At 51.9% G+C, this 16127-nt stretch overlaps 1 protein-coding gene and 1 non-coding gene across 2 annotated transcripts; one reads left to right on the top strand and one right to left on the bottom strand.

Annotated features, from left to right (window-relative positions):
• The first annotated feature begins 1655 nt into the window (after positions 1–1655).
• On the top strand, positions 1656–1759 carry LOC115862706 (U6 spliceosomal RNA). Its single transcript, XR_004043191.1, has one exon. It is a non-coding gene; the product is annotated as a U6 spliceosomal RNA (small nuclear RNA).
• A 2413-nt stretch (positions 1760–4172) lies between these two features.
• SLC1A5 (solute carrier family 1 member 5) lies at positions 4173–15488 on the bottom strand. Its single transcript, XM_030873822.2, has 8 exons — positions 14321–15488; positions 11983–12025; positions 11510–11557; positions 10144–10310; positions 8060–8293; positions 7081–7275; positions 6800–6934; positions 4173–5027 (listed from the first exon to the last, which is right to left on the bottom strand). The coding sequence occupies exons 1-8, from the start codon at positions 14887–14889 to the stop codon at positions 4793–4795; spliced, it is 1626 nt and encodes a 541-aa protein (XP_030729682.1). The 5' UTR covers positions 14890–15488; the 3' UTR covers positions 4173–4792.
• Positions 15489–16127: the final 639 nt, after the last annotated feature.

The following is a 16127-nucleotide window of genomic DNA, read 5'->3' as shown; positions in this document are numbered from 1 at the left end:
GATTCAGTTATATATATATATATATATATACATTCTTTTCTTTTATATTCTTTTCCATTATGGTTTATCATAGGATATTGAATCTAGTTCTCTGTGCTGTACAGTAGGACCTTGTTTATTGGAATCATTTTTAATATACGTGCCCGTGGGTTATATCATCTGTGAACTTAAACACAGAAGCATTAAATTGTGGGTTATGAATCCATTGGTAAATGGTCACGGCCAAGAGTCCCCTACTATTACCCTCCTGGCTCTCCCTGGGGACCCCCTGGGTCTCCTCCTGACCCAGCAGCCCAGGGGTCAACACTAGGCATGGTGGGAGGAAAGGGGGTCCCAGGGACTGTGGGATGAGCCAACGCATTTACCAAGTAACAAATCTTCCGGGTATCGCCCCTGGACATTACAAAATATTTGCTCTGAAAAGTGAATGGCACTCAATGACATGTTTACAAACGCACCTTTATGCACGTTAACTCAAACTGGAAACTACCCAATGTCCGTGAACACATGAGACAAACTGTACATCCAGACAATGGAATACTCAGTGATTAAGACGGGTTGGGGGGGCCACGGCGGGGAGGAATGAACTACTGATACGTGTAAAAATATGACTAACCCTCAAAAGCATTATGCTGAGTCAAAGAAGCCAATGCAAAAAGTCATATACCATATGATCCCACCAATGTGAAATTCTAGAAGCGTCCAAACGAATCCTTAGGGACCAAAAGCAGATCAGCTGTGGCCCGGGCCTGGGAGGGGACGGAGGGAAAGACAACAAAGGAGCACGAGGAAGTTTGGGGGCAGGTAGGAATGCTGTGTGTTTTGATTGTGGTGGTGGATTTTCAAGCGTGTATGTATCTGTCAAAACCCATCCCGTTGTCAGCTTTGAGGGATGCAATTTATTGTGTGTAAATTATATCTCAATAAGGTTGACCCCCAAAAAGCAGATGGCGGAGAGGGGCCAAATGGCCTAGAAACACTGATCTGTCACTAGAAGACAGAGCTGAGTCATGACGCTGCCTGCCCGCCAGACTGTCACTCTGAGCTTGAACCCGGGCCCAAGCCCAATCCAAGGCCAGCCCGAGCCCTTCCTCCCACGCCAGGCTCCTTGGGAAAAAGCAAGAGGGGTGTCCCAATAATAGGAGTGGGTGGGGCAGGGGAGAAAGGGTGGGGAGGAGATGGAGGCTAGGCTCCAGAGAGTGGCTCTCCAGGGCTTTTTCTTCTGCTCTTATGTAACCTTCATCAGCGGCCTTTGGGTGAGGCGTAACAGAGCCATTGTCACCAGATGGTGACACCTGGCAGTGCTTGCCCAAAGTCACATAGCTGGTAGGTAGCAGAAGCGGGGTCTGCACCAGGGCAACAGCCTCTTGTAGCGAGGAGGCTCTGTAGCTGGAGCCCAATTCATTCCTTCTGCAAATATTGAGTACCTACTATGTGCCAGGACCTCTGCTGTGCTCTGGACATGCAGCCGCGAGCAGGACAAAGGTGGCTTCCTCCTGGAGTGCACGTCCTAGTGGGGACAGGGTCTGGGAGTCACCTGAGACCCTATCAATACCGAGGAGGCTTGACATGGCTCCAGTCTTTCTATATGACCTAGACCAGCATTTTAGGCAAACTCATGGCATGTGCTCAGCACTTTAAAAAAATGGAATAGAGTGCTTGCTTTGACTGCACATACACTAACATTGGAATGATACAGAGATTAGCTTGGCCCCTGCACAGGGATGACATGCAAATTCGCGAAGCGTTCCATATCTTTCTAAAATATGACACAAATGAACCTATCTACGAAGCACACTCACAAACATAGAGAACAGACTTGTGGTTACCAAGGGGGCAGGGGGCGTGGGAGAGATGGGTGGGGGTTTGGGATTAGCAGATGCAAACTGGTATATACAGAATGGATAAACAAGGTCCTACTGTAGAGCACAGGGAACTATGTTCAATATCCCGTGATAAACCATAATAGAAAAGAATATGAAAAAAAGTATATATGTGTGTGTGTGTGTGTGTATAACTGAATCACTCTGCTGTATATCAGAAATTAACACAACATTGTAAATCAACTATACTTCAGTTTTTAAAAATGGAATAGAAAAAATTTGGTAAGTGGGAATTCCCTGGTGGTCCGGTGGTTGGGACTCTGCGCTTTCACTGCCATGGCCCGGGTTCAATCCCTGGTGGAGGAACTAAGATCCTGCAAGCCGCACAGTGTGGCCAAAATAAAAGAAAAATTTTTAATTAAAAAACTTTTTAAGGAAATTTAAAAATGGGTAAGTACTGTTTGGTGGAACATGGCCCAGTTTTATGTACATATATTTTCTACATAGATTGTACATGCAAAATATTACATGTGTAGGTGTGTATCTCTTTAAATAGGCATCCCTCATCATCTAAATTTCATCCATTCTCCCAAAAGCATGAAATAGAAAATTGGGCAGTAAACAGCTATTTCAAGTGAGGAAAATAATGCACTCCTAGCTCCATCCAAAAACCCCAACTGATTTCCCCAAAGATCATTTAACACTCTTATTAAACACTTCTGTAACAACCCACTAAGGTTTCTGGCATAATAGAAATCATTGAAAACAATTACTTAATTTATTCAACACTTAATGAACTCATCAGTGGCTATGTTTGTGTGCAATACACAATTTTGCACAGAATCAGATATGAATGATATTTCCCTGCCACACAGCAATGATCAGGAGAAGTAACTACATAAACCCAGAAAAGGTGCTCAAGCTGTAACATCTATAATTGGTGGTACCTCCAGGCACCTGGCAGAAGTCTACATAGGGACCTAGGAAGGGGGAGAGAATATCGGTCACGAGTAACATGCTTCAACAATGCACAAGACAGGATCCTGTTAGAACAGGTGAGTCTTAACTGGTGTCGTCCAGGACTCAGATAGAACTGAAAACAGTTGCAGAACAGGTTTTTGATTCAAACAGCAAATTGGGGGTTTAAAAAAAAAAAAAAAAGCGCGAGTCATTATTGGGACTATTAGGATAGTGAGAGTTATCAAGGGGTAACTGCATTCCCATGGAGGTGGTTATAGTTGGAAACGAATTTACCGCAGGTGGGACAAAATTTTTAACTGGAAGCTAACGTACCTAGGGTACATACTGCACACATCTTAAGTGTACTGGTTAGTTTATTTTTCCAAACGTTTACACCTGTGTAAGCATCCGTCCTATCAAGATATAGGACATTTGCTGTGTCATAGAAAGTCCCCTTGTGCCCTCTCCTGATCTATATATAGATCCTCGTAGGTCACCACTGTTCCGATTTCTCTCACCATAGACCAGTTTAGCCTGTTCTAGACCTTCATTTATAAATGGAATTATAAGGCATGTACTATTTCTGGTTCCTTTCACTCAAAATGTTAATCTGTGAGATGCATCGTGTTGAGTATATCAACACTTTTTTTGCCCAGCAGGCTTCCATCGAATGATGATTGTACCAGCTAATCCAATTGATGTGTTTCTAAATTTTGGCAATTACAGAGAGCAGCTATAACATTTGTGTACCAGCTTTTGTGTGAATAGCTTTCATTTCTCTTGGGTAAATCCCCAGGAGCAGGACTCATGAGCCCCATGGTAAGTAGATATTTTAAAATACACTTTGATATTAAAGTGCCCAGTTTTGGGGGGGTTTTTTTGCGGTATGCGGGCCTCTCACTGCTGTGGCCTCTCCCGCTGCGGAGCACAGGCTCCGGACGCGCAGGCTCAGCGGCCATGGCTCACGGGCCCGGCCGCTCCGCGGCATGTGGGATCTTCCCGGGCCGGGGCACGAACCCATGTCCCCTGCATCGGCAGGCGGACTCTTAACCACTGTGCCACCAGGGAAGCCCTAAAGTGCCCAGTGATTTTCCAAAGTGACTGGACCATTTTGCATTCCCACCAGCAATGCATAGGCTCTGTCCAGTTCCACATTCTCATCAGCACTTGGTATTGCTTTTGTTTGTTGCCATGCCAATAAGTGTGTGTAGTGGTATCTCACTGTGGTTTCCAACAGTGCTGTGTGTGTATATATATTTTTTTATTTTTTGGCTGCGTGTTTTTTGATGAACGGATATTTTATTTCAATGAAGTCCAATTTATCATTTTGTTGTTGTTTTCTGTGTGGCTAGCACTTTTAGTCAAACTCTTGAAAACATCTGATTAGATACACTTGACAATTTTATTGCTGAAAAGCATCCTCTGGAGTAACAGCAGTGTGTGTCCTCAGTCTCCCCTCAGGGTTCCCGGGAGTGTTTCTGTTACTGTGAAGGGAACAGAGGGCCTGGGGACAGGGTGGGATTGTACCGTGGAGAGTCACAGAACACACACACACACACACACACACACACACACACAGCTAGAGCTACAGCCACCAAAATAACCATCAAAGGAGCCAGCAACCTGTCAGAACATCCTTCTGCTCGAAGAGGGAAGAATTTCCCATGGTGCCCTGTGCCCTGAGACACGAGGCCATGCAGGCTCCCAGGATGGGGTGTGGAGGCCGCTATTTCTCCATCTTGCTGTTTCCTAGCCTTGGGTGAGGACAGGAGTTGACGACTGGGGAGATTTGGGGACAGACAGTCACACACACACAAGCAAACGCATATACCCCAGCAGTGAGGCCTCCCAGATCTCATGGCAGGGAGGGAAGCTGAGGCCTGTGGCTCCCCGAGTGTGTGGGTGGGACTCTCCAAGAGGCCCTGTTTGTCCGTTCATCCATGCCGCATGATTCCAATGTCCAAAGCACCCCACCCCCCGACTGGGGCAGGGAGGGTCCCTACTGGGATTTACATGACTGATTCCTTCTCACAGGTGTCAGCGTCCCCAGCAGGTCCTGGACAGCGTTTGAGGAGAGGGTTCCCTTCCTCGGTGTGGTCCGGCAGCGCAGCCAAGGGCGCCTCACTCTTCACATGGATCAGCTCAGGCACTGAACTGCGGGACTCTGTGCGATCCACGTAATTTTGGAGGAGTCCTGCCCCAAAGGCGTCACCTTCCACGTTGAGGACAGTACAGGACCGGTCGCTGAAGGGGGAACAGTGAGGGGGAAGTGAGTGGGAGGGGAAGGGTCAGGGCCCAACTCTCTCCCCTCTCCCTGCCTGTTACCTTCAAGTCCCCATCATGCCCTCCTTCACAGAACCCTGTTCTACTCCTCTTAGGAGCTCATCCCTCCATCCTCCCAGGATCCCAAATATCCCTTCCTCTAGAACCTTAAAGATCTTTTCCTCTAGAACCCCAGAAGCCTCCTACCCACCTTCCTTCCCTACAATCCCAAGTGTCCCATCAGGCTTTCTCTGCCTTAGGACCCCAAAGATCTCCTCCATCCTCCCTGGATCCCCAAAGATCCTTCTTCCAATCAAATACAAGATTTGTTCCTTCTGGAACCTCAAAAAATCATGCCTCCCTTTCCTTGGGGCCCCAGAGGACCCATCAATGCCTCTTTCTTCTTCTGAAATACTAAGTTCTCCCTCAGGTCCTTCTCCTCCCATTTAAAAAAACTGAGATACAATTCACATACCATAAAATTCACCCTTTAAAAGAATACAACCCAGTGGTTTTTAGTTTATTCAGGGTTGTGCAACAATCATCACTATTTAATTCCAGAATATTTTCATCACTCCAGAAAGAAACCCTCGTATCCATTAAGCAGTTATTCCCCATCTCCTCCCATCCCCCAGCTCTAGGCAACCACTAATCTACTTTCTGTCTATAGATTTGCCTATTCTGAACAGTTCATATAAATGGAATCATATACAATGTGGTCCTTTTTGTCTGGCTTCTTTCACTGAGCATAATATTTTCAAGGGTCATATGTCATAGCATGTACGTTTGTATCACTGCTTCATTCCATTTTCTTGCTGAATAATATTCCATTGTGTGGACATATGACACTTTGTTTATCCATTCATCAATTGATAGGTATTTGGGTTGTTTCTACCGGTTCACTATTATGAATAGTGCTGCTATGAGGACTTCCCTGGTGGTCCAGTGGTTAAGACTCTGCCTTCCAATGCAGGGGACGCAGGTTCGATGCCTGGTCGGGGAACTAAGATCCCACATGCCTCGGGGCAACTAAGCCCATGTGCCGCAACTACTGAGCCTGTGCTCTGGAACCCATGCACCATTAGAGAGCCCGCCTGCCACAACGGAGACCTGACTCAGCCAAATAAGTAAATTAATTTTTTTTAAAAGATGTTGAATTAAAAAAAGAAAAAGTGCTGCTGTGAACATTCACGTACAAGTTTTTGTGGACATGTTTTCAGTTCTCTTGGGTTTAAACCTAGGAGTGGTATTGCTAAGACACATGGTAACTCTCTAACTTTTGAAGCCAGACTGTCTTCTAAACTTTTACACTCTTAACAGCTTAATCATGATAGTTAACAATTACGTCGCATTTTCTACTTACTGTTCTAAGTAGTTCTAAGAAAGCTGCGTGTATTAAGTCATCTAATCCTCCAGGAGGAACTATTCTCTCCATTTTACAGATGGAGAAACTGAGACACAGGGAGATTAAGTACTTGCCCAAGGTCATTAGAGCTAGCAACAGTGGCTCTGGGAGCCTGGTCTAAGAGTCTGCTCTATTAACCACTGGGACATGCTACCTTTCTGGGGTTCCTCTTGGAACCCCAAAGATCCCTTTCTTCCCTCTGATTAGAACACTCAAGGTAAGGTCCCCTCCCCTTTCTTCTAGAACCCCTTCCTTCCTCTCTTCTGCTCAGAGGCTCTCAATGACCCTCTTGCTCGTCCCCTTTCTCAGGAGTACCCCTGAGCCCCCCGAACCCTCGAACCACACTCACACTAGCCAGTCCACAGCCAAGATCAAGGAGATGTCGTGAACTGGCAGGCTGACCGCCTCGAGGATGATGGCCAAAGTGAGGACACCTCCGGCGGGGATGCCCGCGGCGCCCACACTGGATGCTGTGGCGGTGACCCTGGGGGAGGAGAGGAGAGGTCAGGGAGAGGCCGCTCGGTAATGGGAGAAGCTGTGGGGGTGGGGCTGCTCCTCCCAGCTCGTGTCCATTCTCAAGGGAGGGGTCAGGTGCCTTGGGGGTCCTAGCCGCAGCCCCCCCGCACTCACAGGATAGTGATAATCTTCATGAAGTCCAAGGATCGCTGATTGAGCTGTGCAATAAACACTGCCGCCACACACTGGAAGAGCGCGGCACCGTCCATGTTGACAGTGGCACCGATGGGCAGAATGAAGCGGCTGATGTGCTTGGCCACGCCGTTCTTCTCCTCCACGCACTTCATCATCAGCGGCAGCGTGGCAGAGCTGCGAGGGGACCGCAGATCTGAGTTGGCGCGAGCTCACCTGGCCAGCCCGACCGGGCCCCGCCCACCGCTCAAGCCACGCCCCACCTACCTCCCCTGACCATCCCCTGGACCAGGCCCCACCCACACAGCACCTCATCTCAGGCGCAAGCTCTGCCCACCAGCCTAGACCTCTGCTTCCCGTGAACCCGGGGTCTCCACCCACACCCCTTAGCCCTCCCCGGCTCGCCATGCCCTTCTCTTCTCAGAGCCAGAAGGCACTAGGGATCCCACAGAATGGAAGCATTCCAAAATATAGGGAATCTTGGACCCCTGGGAGATTACCAACGGCTACTCCTTAAAATACACATAAAAATTCATAACTAACTTCTAGAATGTCTGAGCGCTCACTGACTCACACCCCTTCCCCATCTCTACCAATAACAGACCTCGACTAAGAATTACTATACTCTGGGGGATGCTGCTATAGGGAGGGTGGGATCCTGAGGGGACAGGGCCCGCAGAGATGGACAAACTACTCAGGAGAGGCGGAAGGAGCTTTTAGAGGTTGGATCCAGGGTAAAACACTAGAGTCCCCCAAGGCCAGGCCTTGGGATGCGGAGGGGTTCTCAGGAAGGAAGGAATAAATCTCCAAGGCAGTAGTTTCCTAATGGTGGGGGGGGGGGGTTTCCCTCTACCCAGATCCCATGTCCCTAGACAAAATTTCAGGGGTCTTTAGACATCTGATGCCTGCTCCAGGCCCCTTAAGCTTAAAAACCCTGCCCTGGTCTGCCCCAAGGTCACACCTGGAGGAGGTCCCAAAGGCAGTGGCCAGCGGCGTCATGATGCCCCACAGGAACCGGTAGGGGTTCTTGCGGGTGAAGAAGAAGTAGATGAACGGCAGCACCAGAAGCCCGTGGATGGCGTGGCCAAGCAGGCAGCACAGGATGTATTTGCCGAGACTGGCGAAGAGCATCCCCACGTCCTCCATCTCCATGATCTTGCCGGCCACCAGGAACAAGATGCCCACAGGGGCATACCTAATTACCCAGGAGACAGATCACCACCTCTGACCATGTGCCCACCCAGGGCCAGGCATTGTGCTGGGCTCATGGCCTGACCACACTTCTCAGCCTCCCTCCAAGTCAGGAAGCGCCCACAGCAATGTGGGCTGATGTTCGGGCACCTCCCCTGCCATCCTCCATTCTCTCTCCTTGAACATAGCGCCACTGGGAGATAAAAGAAGTTTGGGGGGGTTCCATCAACCACTTGGAGTAGAGTCACCCACCAGATTTGGACTTAACACACGACCAGGAAAGAAACACCCACCGTGCATATCATTTACATATTCTGGGTTTGTTTGTTACAGCAGCTAATATGACATAAACCAATACACTCTCTCACCATGAAAAATAAAACCGTGGCTCATGTCTTAATGTCCCAGGTATGAAGCATTTATGATGTGCCGAGCCCTTGAATGGGATTGCGTCTTCACCACAACCCCACAAGGGAGCTCCTAGTTTGAATCTCTTGCTGCTATCATTGAATTAAAATCAAATAGGTCTATAAAACAGGGGCCATAATGCTACCAACCTCATAGGAATCTTGGGAGGATGAAATGAGATGCCAGTGGAAATGAGCTGAAAGCTTTTTGTACACAATAAGTGAAGTCTATAGGCTTCCGCTGGAATGTATCATCACCCTCTCCTGGAGGGAAGATCCCAGGGGTTGCATGTGTCTCCCAGCCAGGAGGGCTCCCAACATCACTTCCCTGATTGCCTGATCGCTATGGCTACTTGTCTCCAAACCCCTTCTCCTCTTTAGTTACAGAAGAAAAGCACCATTTCCCAGCCACCTGTGCACCTAGGTTTGGCCAAATGCCCAGGTTCTAGCCAGTGAGATGTGCCCAGAAATTATACAAGTACTTGACAAATATTAACTAAGCTTGTTTACTGTAGGCACGCTATAGGTCAGGCACTGTCCCAAGAACTTTACACGTATTAACTCACTCGTGCCTGGTACTATCAACGCCGTTTTCCAGATGGGGAAACTGAGGCACGGCGGGATAAGTGACTTGTCGTAGGGCGCACAGCTGGGAAGTAGTAGCGCCGGGATAGGAACTCAGGCTGCCCAGCTGCAGAGCCTGCTCTTACCCACACACCAAGTGTTTCTATTAGTTCCACACAGCAGCTTCTTAGATGTCAGCTACCCTGGAATCAGGGCTGGGGTTGGGGGAGATTTGGTAAAAAGGCAGCAGCCCTAACCCACCTCCTGATTTCTGACCTTCTGATCCAGGATGGGTCCTGAGAATCAGTGTGACACCATGTGGAGATGAGACAGGGGAGGTGGCAAGGGTGAAGCTGAAGGCCTCTGCACGTGTTTTTTTCCCTCATTATCTGAGGCCATTTAACAAAAGCTCATACATAATGGTGATGATCGTAGCTGACATTAACTGAACGCTCAGTAGGTGCTAGACATTTAAAACACTATCTAAGTGCTTTACTTACACCTCAGTCACTCATGTCATCTTAATCATAAACCTATAAAGCAGGCACTATTTTCCATTATTGATCCAAAGGCAAACATTTGATGACAGTGAAATCTCAGAAACAGATGCATTAGCCAGGCTGCGGCCGCAGCTCGGCGGTCTTTTTGTCACCTTCCAATAGGATCAAGAAGGTTCCAGGATCAGTATCAGCTCTCACGGCATAGAGTACTGTCCTCACCTTATAGATGAGGAAACTGAGGCACAGAGAGAGTAAGTCACTTGCCTGAAGTCACATAGCCAGGGAATAGTCGATGCTGGATTTGAATCTAGGCCGTCTGTTTCGAAGGAGCAGATAGAGGATTGCCCCACCCCGCCTCACCAGCCCCCTCTCCCACCACTTACCACATGATCCAGGAGACCAGCACCATGGTGGCATCGTTGAAGGAGTTGAAGAAGCGGATGAGCAGCTCTCCCTCAGGCCCCAGCTTCCGCAGGGCCACGCCAAAGATGATGGCAAACACCACCAGGCCCAGGATGTTCATACCCTCTACCTCACCCCCCATGGGCACCTTTGGGCAAGAACACATGGGGATGGGCGGGGCCATTCAGTCAACCTGCACAGTGACTGAGGGCCTGTCCTGCGCACTGCTGGGACCCAGCAGAGACAAGACCATTCCCCAGGCCCCATCCTCCCAAGGCTCACAGTCCAGGTCCAGGGACCACCCAGAGTGGACAGGGCTGGGACGGGGGAACCCAGGGGAGTATGGGAACCAAGGAAGGTTGTGCTGCCAAGCTTGGAGGAGGGGAATCAGGGAGGGCTTCCTGGAGGAAGGGGCTAAGACCCGGAGACCGGGGGTGAACAAGGTAAAGGGAGGGGAGGGGTATTGTTCCCTCTTCTAGAAGGAGTTAACAATATGCAACAACCTTGAAATGACTCTAACTTAGGCATTCAAAGAACATTAAGAAATTCACTGTGGCTGGAGCAGAATGGGCCAGGCAGAGTCACAAGATGAGGCTGGGTGGGTGGATGGGCAGGGGCAGGACCTCACAGGGGCCCCGGGGACTATGGCGAGGAGCCTAGGCTTTCTTCTGAGGGCACTAGGGAATATGACAGGGCTTTAGGCAAGAAAGAGGCTGGGTCAGGTTTGTGCTTTGGAAAGAATTCTCCAGCTGCCAGGCTGAAGGTGGGCGGGAGGGGAAAAGAGGAGCCTGGACCTGAGTGTGGCTGTGGGGAGGGAGAAGAGAGGACAAAATGGAGATTCCAGAAAGGCAGAAAAGACAGAAATTGGGGAGGGGCTTCAGAGAGTTTAAAACAGATTGTGCCCAAATGTTAGAGGACCCAGGGGACTTCCCTGGTGGCGCAGTGGTTCAGAATCGCCTGCCAATGCAGGGGACACGGGTTCGAGCCCTGGTCCGGGAAGATCCCACGTGCTGTAGAGCAACTAAGTCCGTGCGCCACAACTACTGAGGCTGTGCTCTAGAGCCCGCGAGCCACAACTACTGAGCCTGCGTGCCACAACTACCGAAGTCCACGCACCTAGAGCCCGTGCTCCGCAAGAAGAGAAGCCACCACAATGAGAAGCCCGCGCACCGCAACAAAGAGTAGCCCCCGTTCGCCGCAACTAGAGAGCACAGCAACGAAGACCCAACACAGCCAAAAATAAAAATAATAAATAAAAAAGAAGACCCAGAAGGCAGACGAGGCCAGGGTAAGAACAAAATGGAAAAACCAAGGTGCAGGGCCCCCCACCGCCTTCCCAGCTCTTACCTTCACCTGGGTTCCGTTGAACAATCTCTCCTTATAGGAGGTAGCATACTGCAGGTGGGGTTGGGAAGAGTCAGCATCAATTGTCATCGAGGCTCCCCCACCCCATTCAGGCACTGACAATACTCAAAGCCCGCCCTAAGCTTCCCTTAAACGTGATCTCATTCCATCCCACCAGCAACCCTGCTGCAGTAGGACTATTCAAACCCCCATTTTCCAGAGGCGGAAACTGAGGCTCAGAGAGGTAAAGGCACTTGCTTAGGGTCACACAGCTAGAATTAGAACCCAGAGGGGACTCAGAACCCATATTCTCATGAGGGGCGTGGATGGGTTTCATTCATAAGTCACCCAGGAGCCCTGCAATATGGCCTGTAAATATGTGGGCACGTGCGTTTTTCCAGGCACCAAGGGGCTGGAACTGGCTGTCTCCCTCCCTGCCCACCCCCCAACCCTGAGGGACACCCCAGAGGACTCACTGAGCGGAAGGCTGCGGACACCAGGTTGGAGGGGAAGATATTTCTGCAGAGATAAACATGGTGGGGGGGGGTATTAGATACCACAGGAGGAGGTCAGGGGAACTGGGTTGGCCTCTTGGGGTGAGGGGAACCTTGGAGGCCCCATCTGTACCCAAATGCGGTCCTCACCCATGCCTCAGCCAGGTTCAGACAGGTAGAGATGGACCTGGGCCTGCACATCTTTCCAGGGTGTGCAGAGTCTCAGCTGGAATCCTGGGGCCCAGGAAGCTGGTGTTCTAGCCCGGAGGGAATGTGGATTGAGGGTGAGGAATGCCCGCTTCCCAAGGCAGGCTGGGGCAGGGTTACGGGGCCTGGCTCCATCCCACACTCGGCACCCTCAATACTCTGGACACCTTGCATCAGCCACTTCCTCCTGGAGGCCTGAGGAAAGAGCTGGCCCTGGGGGCTGCTGGGGGGTTGCAGGCTGTGGGGAAGATCTGGGTGTGTTAGGGAAGAGGTGGTGAGAAAGCGACAAGGATTGACTGTGTTGTTGTGAATGCGCCTTTGTGTTTATGCAGCCACTCTCGTGTGAGGGTGTCTGGGTGTGATTAAGCGTGCAGCAGCGTGCATTAAACCCCACTGAGCATGTGAGGGAGTCCGACAGTGGCCCCGTGTACCTCAGGGCAAGACAAAACTAACAGCCAAGGTGACTACCGGCGCTGTACTAAGTGCTTTCTATAAATCAACTCATTTAATTCTCCTGACAGCCCTCAGGGCCCTGCACTATTATCCCCATTTCACAGAAAGGGAAGCCGAGGCACTGACAGGTGAAGAAACTTGCCGTTAGGAAGTGGCAAAACTGGGATTTGAAACCAGCCAGCTGGTGCCACAGTCCGAGCCACTCGGCAACCTCGGATCTTCCCTCTCACCAAAGACGTGGGTGCGCAGCTGCTGGTGGTGGTTGGTAGTTTATCAGGTGTTGGTATCCGGTTGGGGGGTGCAGGTTAGTGTTCAGATATGTGTGGCCCTGTAGGCACGTATGTGAGTGTGCATGTGCTCCTGAGCTGTGTTTAGGCAGTGTTCCACATGTTGGTGTGGTCAGTGGCAACGGTGAGCGTCTGCGTGCCCGTGTCCAGTTGTGTGTCAGTGGCTCATAAAGTTGGGTGGCTCTGAGATGTTCCAGCTAAGTCGCCGAGTGGCTGGCCAAATGAGTTACGTGGATTTGGGCACAACGGGGAAGCTTGCACACATAAACAAACTTCAAGTGGGTGTGCCCGTCTGCAGGTCGGCCCGTACCCACCCAGGCCAGCCAGGGCTGGGTTCAGGACACAGCTAATCTCCCCCAGCCAGGAGGTGCCCACCCACTGTAATTTCTGGACACCAAGCCTCCCCCCAATATCAGCCTGCACTGATGCCCCAAGAGACTGAGGGGAACCCTGTTCCGTGACTCATCATTTCCTTCCCTCACTTCCAGGAAGTCCCCAAACAACCTGGCGACACTGAATCATCAGGCCTCAAAGGCAAGGCCATGTGGATCCAGCAGTCTGCCCTCCTTAAAAGGGGGGAAAGAGCCATTCTGGAGGGGAGGGGAGCAGAGGCCCAAAAGAAAAGAATCTGCCCCCTTTCTGAGCAGCCTAGTGTGAGGGGAGGGCGGCCGGGTACCAGACAGAGCAGGAAATGGGATGGAAAATTTGTGGAGGTGGCAGGACTTACCTACCAGGAACATATAAAGGGGAAGCCAGGGTCCTGCCCAGCTGAACTGGGTGGAGAAAAGAGGCTGAAAAAAGGACCTGGCTTTGTCTGGGGGACACGTGGTGTGGGGAACCACGTGGGAAGAGGGCCTGGTTGGGGGTCATTCTGATCTCTTCAGGTCCTGCAGGAGTCCCTTACCCAGGGCTCCCAGAACTTCCAGACACTGGACTTAAACCTTTATCCAGAAGCCCCATCCTGGGGCCCTTGGCCACCCAAAGATCCCCTCAGGATCCTCCCCCGTCACAGCAGAGACCCTCTTATGTCCCCCTCAACCCCGCCAAGCATCACTTCTCCCTCTATAAGACTTCCACGCCCCTATCACCCTCCTGTGGGGTCCCGCTTATGTACGCAGGCCCCCATATTTAGAAATCTCCTCCAGGAGTCTGTTCTCACCCTCTGTACCCTGACCCTCAAGGGGCCAGAGCTCCCCCCAACTATCCCATCCTGTTTTCCTGAGGCCCTGGGGATATCCCGGACACGGAGGACCCAAAACCCCCCTTCCGTCCACGTGGCGACTCCGGCCAACCCTAACACGCGTCCCCTCCCCACGAGGCTGAAGCACCCACCCCCTTCCCCCAACCCCTCCACCGGGCGGGCGGGGTCTGACCTCACAAGATCCAGGAACGAATCGAGCACCTCCTTGCTGGGGGCCTCTTCCACGGAGCCCGTGGCCTCGACGGAGCTGTTGATGGCGGCGAAGGCGGCGCCCGGCTGCAGTGCGAGCGCCAAGCCCACGCCGAGCGCCGACGCTAGCAGTGTAGTAACCAGGAAAAAGAGCAGCGCCCAGGCGCCCAGGCGGCCGAGCGCGCTCGGGTCCAGGCTGGCCGCGCCGCCGATCAGGCTGCACACCACCAGCGGCAAGATAATCATCTTCAGCAGGCGCAGCAGCAGCTCGCCCGGGAAGGCAAAGGCCTCCAGGCGCGCTGGGCCCAGCGCTAGCGCGCCGCCGGCCCCTGAGACCCCCAGCCCCAGAGCCACGCCCGCCACCACTGCCACCACTGTCAGCAGCACCAGCAGGTTGGCGCGAAGGCAGCGGCGCACCTGGTCCCCGGAGCCGCAACAGCCGCCTTTTTCCGAGCCGAGGTCCTCTAGGGGGACCAACGCCGAGACACCGTTGGCGGTGGGCTCCGCCGCCGCGTACTCCTTGGGGTCTCCCTTAGGCGGATCGGCCACCATGATGAACGCCCCGGGGTTCCTCAGAGCCTGGAAGCTGGGAGCGCTTGGGGCTCCTTCCCAGGACGCTATCGTTCCTTAAAACTTTGTTAAGTTAACAGAGCCTGGAGGCTGGAACTTTGGAGGGTTCCCTGGAGTTGTGAGTTCACAGCGCTTAAGTTCCTTGTCTCTTGGAAGCTGGAGTGTTTGAGATTCCCTAGGCTGGGCGCTGGGGCTCCTCTGCTCTTCGTTTGCGCCCGGCGGTGAAAGCTGGGAGGTGGGAGCACCTGGGGTTCTTTACCCTGGGGGTTAGGAATACGGGAGTTTCTCAAGCTGGGACCTGGGGTCCTTGGCTCCGGAAGGCTGAAGGCGCCCAGGCGGCAGAGGTCTTCAAGAGGCTAGGTCCTGGTGGCGCAGATCCGGGAGGCGGGGACCTGGGGTGCCTGGGTCCTGGAAACGGAGAGCTGGGGAGCCTGAGTCTGGGGGCCGGAAGACAGAGCTCCGGGAAGAGGGGGGCCAGGCTCTTGGGTCCAGGCGGGAAGATCCGGTCCCCTGGGTGCCGAAGGCGGCGGCCCGGGATCCCGGGAAGAATCAGCTGTTAGCCGAGACCGCACCTCCCGGGCTCGCCGCGTGGCTCTGAGACTATTTGGCGGAAGCTGCCCGGATTAAGCACCCGGGGCGAGGCTTGAGAGAACGGGGACAAACCCACCGGTGCCGATTGGCTCGGTCGGGTTCAGGGCCCTCCAGGGCGGGGCTTTGGCTGGAGTAGGGCCAAGTCGCCCATACAGAAGGCAGAAAAACAATGGTTACATTCAGGGGCGGGGTCCGGGTGGGGTGGGGGGTGGAGGGTCCGAAGGGGGCGGGGCGTTGGGAGGAGTGTATTGGGTTGGGGGCCTTTAAGCCACAAAAGTGCCTGGCGCGAGGGTCTCTAGAAAGTGCCAGGTGATCCGCGGGTCTGCAAATCAATTTAGCCTGAAACTCCTCTTCCGCCCTAAATTCCGGTCTTTTGTCCCTTCTCGTCAATTCCTCGAATGAAAAATACAGATCCCTCACGTGATCGGTGTAAGAGTTAAATGAGATGGAGTGATTTATTTAATAATGTTAATAATTTTCAAAATAAAAGTTCTCAGTTCAGAGCCCCACACGTATCAATTAATGACAGTTATTATATTAGGACTGTAATCCACTTCCCCCAGGTACGCAATTTGCAATTCATCCACTAAAATTATAATTCAGTTTAATGACTGTGCTAATGCTTTTGC

This window comes from Globicephala melas, chromosome 19 (assembly GCF_963455315.2).
Source record: "Globicephala melas chromosome 19, mGloMel1.2, whole genome shotgun sequence".
NCBI classification, from domain to species: Eukaryota; Metazoa; Chordata; class Mammalia; order Artiodactyla; family Delphinidae; genus Globicephala; species Globicephala melas.
The sequence above is the reverse complement of the archived record's forward strand: the minus strand, read 5'-3'. Positions and strand labels throughout refer to the sequence as shown.